The sequence below is a fragment of the Euprymna scolopes genome, chromosome 24 (assembly GCF_053919585.1).
Source record: "Euprymna scolopes isolate OS-2025 chromosome 24, ASM5391958v1, whole genome shotgun sequence".
NCBI classification, from domain to species: domain Eukaryota; kingdom Metazoa; phylum Mollusca; class Cephalopoda; order Sepiida; family Sepiolidae; genus Euprymna; species Euprymna scolopes.
The window spans coordinates 19,057,266-19,062,938 of NC_136505.1; the positions used below are offsets into that span (position 1 = coordinate 19,057,266).

The 5,673-nt window shown below is 35.0% G+C and overlaps 1 protein-coding gene across 1 annotated transcript; it reads right to left on the reverse strand.

Moving 5' to 3' along the window:
- Nucleotides 1–511: 511 nt before the first annotated feature.
- LOC145246621 (E2F-associated phosphoprotein-like) lies at nt 512–2,749 on the reverse strand. The gene has a single exon (XM_080108294.1). The coding sequence runs from the start codon at nt 2,634–2,636 to the stop codon at nt 1,611–1,613; it is 1,026 nt and encodes a 341-aa protein (XP_079964420.1). The 5' UTR covers nt 2,637–2,749; the 3' UTR covers nt 512–1,610.
- Nucleotides 2,750–5,673: the final 2,924 nt, after the last annotated feature.

Genomic DNA, 5,673 nt, shown 5'->3' on the forward strand with positions numbered 1-5,673 from the left:
ACAAGACTAAAATAGGAATTAACTATCCTGCAGTGTATTGCTTAACCTTTTGTAAAACTTTTTTAATTAAAAAAAAAAAAAAATGAGAGTAGGATCGTTTTATTCAGTTTTAGTCAAATGATGGATAGTGATATAGATCCCTCCCCATCCACCCCGTGGTTCCCCTACTAATATTCGTTCGGTAAAATTCGGAGTGCTTCTACACAATAGGAACCGAACTAAACTAAGTTTTGTACTTATGCAGAATATAAACTGTGCTATTAAAAAAAAAAAAAAAATTTTAGATAGGATTTTTAAATTACATTCAAATTACCCGGTATTTTTTTTTTAAATTAAATTATTAGGTGAAAATACAGAGTACTTACAAAGCCCCATCCCCTCCCCATATTAAGAATGGATTTCTACATAATAACGTTATTATTTCAACACTGTTCGTATTCTGCATCAGTACACACTTAGGTTAGGCTAAGGGTCAGGATTTAAAAAAATTCTTTGATTTATTTACATTGCATTTTTATTTCACTTTTGTTGATGCATTTATTGTATTTTTTTTTATTTGTAATTTGTTATTTTATGTTGTTTTTCTTGTGATTTTACTTCTTTTTATGTTTCTTATTTTTTTAGATGAGGACTGATAATTTGAATTATTCGAACTAGTGTTCTCATCTGGAGCTACTTGAGAATCTTTTTGTCGAACTCGGGAATCTGCACAAAATTTCGAAAAGAAAACTTGATTTAATTCATAGGAGTAACATGCTCTTGTTCCATCAGCCATGACGAGAGAATAACCCCCCCCCCCCGGATTAGATAAAAGATTCCGTACAGATTGTCGAGTTCAAAAGAAACCTAAGATCTCATGTATGTCTCCTTGGTTTTATTTTTTTCGCCTTACTTGCTCACGTGCCCCTATTCTAAATTCGTAGCAGTCAACCAAGCCGACATTCAGTGGACTTATCCTTTTTTTTTCTACCAAAACGGTCATTAATAATGTTTTTTTTTTGTTGTGTTAAATGTTTTACATATTTCAAACTGATATAAATTATTGCAAAATAAAATAATGAAATTAAAACAAAAGTCATTTTTCTTATTTCGAATTATTTAAATCAAGTAAAAATTCCATTTTTTACTTGATTACTATATTTAAAAAAGCTATTTTTGTTTTCATAATTTTCTCAAATTAAATTCAGTTTTTACGATATTTTTGTTTTGTAAATTGTTAGGTACCGAAATTTGCTAAAATAGCTTTTTAAATTTAGTAATCAAGTTAAAAACAAATGAAAGTTTTACTTGAATAATTCGATATAAGAGAAATGATTTTTGTTTTAATTTAATCTCATTATTTATATTATATTATTCCATTATTTATATCGGGTTGAAATGTCTTAAACTAAAAAAACAAAAATTAAAAAAAACAAAAAAGAAACATTGTTAATGACTGTTTTGGTAGACAAAAAAGTTTACTGAATGTCGCTCGCTGGTGCGAATTCGGAATAAGGGCACGTGAGCGAGAAAAAGTGAAAGTAAAAAACCAGGAACACATTTGGTACAGGAGTTTTTTTTTGTTTTGTTTTTTATCTAGTCCGGTGGTCAGTTTATCTGTCTTTGTGAAATCATCCATAACTGCTAATTACATTGAAAAAATGGTAAACTTCGTCCTTGTCATACATTGCCACTTTAGTGCGACACTCGTCGCACTTGACAGAGTAGTAAACGTCGTCTTTTTCGTTACCCGACGAAGGTGATAACATATTGGAAATGTCGTCAGCTTCTTCATCAATAAAGGCAACCTTTCGTTTCTTTTTTCTGTCCGTATCTCTTGGATATTTGAACCTTTCGGCGAAGTCGATGGTACAATTCATGACAAACATGGCTCGATATTGATGCGGGAAAGTCGCGTGTTTTTGACAATCAATGCAGAGGGTCGTCATACAAGCCGGACAGTCGAGTACAGCATCCGATCGAGGGGCCCGCCGGTTTGTCAACATTTGTTTTTTTTTACGTTTCGTATTCTTACTTGTGGAAGCATTGGCGTCACCATCATTATCAGTTTTCTTTTCAGTGTGATTTTTAGGGGTTTTAGATTTTTTTGTTTTCGAATAAAACAGCTGAGGGTTCAGTCTTCGTTTATCCATCCATATCTGGTCTTTTTCGTCCATTTCTGGGTCGTAAAAGAGTTCGTCATTTGACAAGACCTTGTGTTTATTATCAGCTAAAGAATTGCCAGCATCTGTCTTCTCTATTTCTTCATCTGAATCGAAATAAATATCATCGTACTGGTCCGCTTTGAGCTGATCTTTGGATAAAGATTGTCGGTCGCCCTCGTTGGCAGTTTGTTGTTGATGCGACCCTGTCGCAGAAAGAATATCAGTATTTAGCAATTTCCCAGAAGCTGAGAGTTTCCTAACAGATTCCAATGCATTAATCGTATCGCAGAGTTCGTTTTCCATTTCTTTATCGAAGTCTGTGACAAAATCTTCTTTGTTTTTTTTCTTACTAAATGTTTTCTTTCGGGTCGCAAACGCATCGGTCGTTACGATGCTAATGTCGTCATCGTGGCTGTCGGAACTCTCAGAATCGCTATCATCGTCATCATCGAACATGTCGACGTATTCATCATTTGCGATTTGACTCAACATCTTTATTTTAAGATGTTGATACTATTCGGACAAAAAAAATCAAGAAATATTCCCCTATGTACACATGTTATTTAGAAAGTAATCGCCATTTTGAAATTAACGTCAAAGAGTGGATCAAGGGAGATAACTCACAAGTTTTATTCGCGTTTTTAAAAAATTAAGTTTGAGCCATTTTTTTTTTCCAGTAAAGTTTTATCCTTTACCCCAATGATTTCAATGGAAAAAAAAAATAAAAAAAAAAAAAAGAAGAAATTTGGGGCATTTTATTATTATTTTTTTTTTAATGGCCTTAAAAAAGGTGTGTGTGTGTGTGTGTGTGTGTACTTATGTACATACCGGGATAAGATTTTTTTGTATTTTAACTTATTTTAAAGTGTTTATTTACTTTGAAACAAAAGTAGCATCAAGTTGGTTGAGTTAGGAAAAAAAATAAATAAATGTCGATTTTGTTATAGCCATCCGACCCCCTTAATAATCCCTCACAGATCGAAACTCAAACAATTTTTACAGTAATTTAATTTATTTTTAAAACAACCAATCTCTAATTAAATATTTAGAAATTTTAAAAGGATTGGAATCGGTAATTGTATCGGAATTGGGAATTTAGAATAGAATCGTTAATTGTATCAGAATCGGGAAAAAATTTTGAATCGTCCCATTACTAATTTTACATTGGAGTCACCACTTATGAAGGCCCGAAGGCCACTTGAGGATAAGGGTTAATGAGCATGTGGTAGTAACTGAAACAACAACGCATTAATAGTTAGTGGTGAAAATGGGGTAGAAATAGATTATTTGGGGGGGGGGGTGACTCAACAAGAACTTGTTTACATTAGACTTGAAGACGACCATAAGGTAGTCCATTGGAAAGCAGGCCAGTAGAAAGAATGGAGGAAATTATTTATAGTTGTTGTAGCTAGATGAGTGTTCTTTGCGAAAGTTTGGTAAGGGAAGAGGGACCATAGATTTGAAACTGAGACAAGCACTTATCATGAAAATAATGATAGAGCAGACGTCTCTTCTGTGGGAAATAGATTGCAGTGAAGAAAAGATACATCATCTATTAGGTTTTGAAGCTAGTTTAGAACTTTGTCAAGACAGGATAGGGTGTTCTGAGCAGCTTCCGTCCAGATATGGTAACAGTACATTTTAAGACATATTTGGCTCTTATACAGGTAGAGGATTGTGTCGAAAGTTAGATACCTTATAGAGTGGTAAAATTACACAACCATTTTTCCAGCAACCTTGGCAACTGATTTGATGTAAATTTTTCATTTCAGATCAACTCATAAGTATTACCCAAATTTGGGGTTTTTGGAGTATGTTATAGTTTTTTATGGAACGTAATATGGACACAAAGTTTATATATATATATATATATATATATATATATATATATATATATATATATATATATAAAACTACTTCATTTACTCACATAAAATTAATATACGGAAGTATGAATTTATGCGTAAACTTTAAGTATTTACTTCAAAAGTGCTCAATACGTAGGTAGAGCTAGTTAGTAAGTTATAAAATATATATGGCGATTAAGATAGAGTCGTGGATGGTAACATTTAATGCTAGTAAGATTAAACTGCTTTCCTTTAAAAATTGCAAGATGCGTCTCCAACCATCGATATCCATGATAAATAAAACCCGACCGTATAATTCTGATATGGAGAGTAGATAATGTAGTGGATGTGTTATCGGCAGCTCTAGTAACTCTCGCTTCTCCTTTTTTGTCCCTCAATCCTCATTTCCAATGAGTGATGTTTCTGACAAAGGGTGAAGAAAAAGCTGCTTTCCAGGTCGGTAGTACTTCGTGAACAGTAGTCTGAGATGTCGGAAATTTTCTGTTTCTATGTCTATCCTTGCGGCCATGTCACTAGTAAGGGTGCTGGAGGTAAACGTTTCATCTGGACTGACGTTATCCGTCTGATAGATTAACCAATAAGGAGGCTGTCCTATCAGCAGGTGCAAAGTAATGGGGCTGCTGTATTGCCATTTGGTGAATGGATTCTGGATCATGCAGTAGTCTCTGGTGGGGCCTCTTGATGCCATACTAGTGGGTAATTGTTACAGCTTTACCTTTGCATGTGCTGCCAAAAAAAAAAAATAAATTTTTTCCTGTTTTTTCTCTCCTACTTTCCCTCTCTGTCCTGCGCTAATCAAGTATGCTGACCTGTTCCACAAATCCCAAAATCCTCAACATGAAATATCTAAAAAAAAACACGAATAAACCTAGAACTCCATCCTCCAACATAGACCCCTACTATCATGTCTCCTTCTCCAACATCAAGGGTCTACGTTCCAAGCTTCCAGAGGTTGAAACCCAATTACAAGAGACGAAACTGGACATATTCTTTCTAAGCAAAACTGGAATAGGGCCGACCACCTCCCTAGATGAGTTCATAATTAAAGGATACTCTAACTTAACATCTAAACCTGACCCCCAAGATCGCCATGGGCTGGAATATGTGCCTACATTAAAGATGGCTTCCCATGTGGCAGAGATATCTCCAGAGAAGACCCTAATTTACCTTATATGTGCATCTGGGTTGCACTTGCTTACACCACTGCATTTATATTTGCCTTCTATCGCCTGCACAACAGCAGAGTTACTATCTTTAAGAGTATATTGGAGAAAATTGACTACATCCTGTCTACTCATCCCTCGGCTAACATTCACATTTGCGGTGACTTCAATGTCCATAACGTGGAATGGCTGACTCACTCAAATAAGACAGATGATGAGGGGAGGTTTTGTCATGATTTTGCCATTGCCTGTGACCTCACACAGATTGTTCGCAAGCCCACCCGTGTGCCCGATACTACCGGTCAGTTCGAAAGCCTCCTAGACCTTTTTCTTTCAACTTCCCCTGAGTTATGTTCATGTTCCGTTCTATCTCCTCTAGGATCCTCCAACCACTCTGTTGTATCAGTTAAGATAAAAATGAAATGTAATAAGTCTTCAGACGTATCTCTCCACCGTACTGTATACCGATACTCTATGGCTGACTTGGATAGCTTCCGT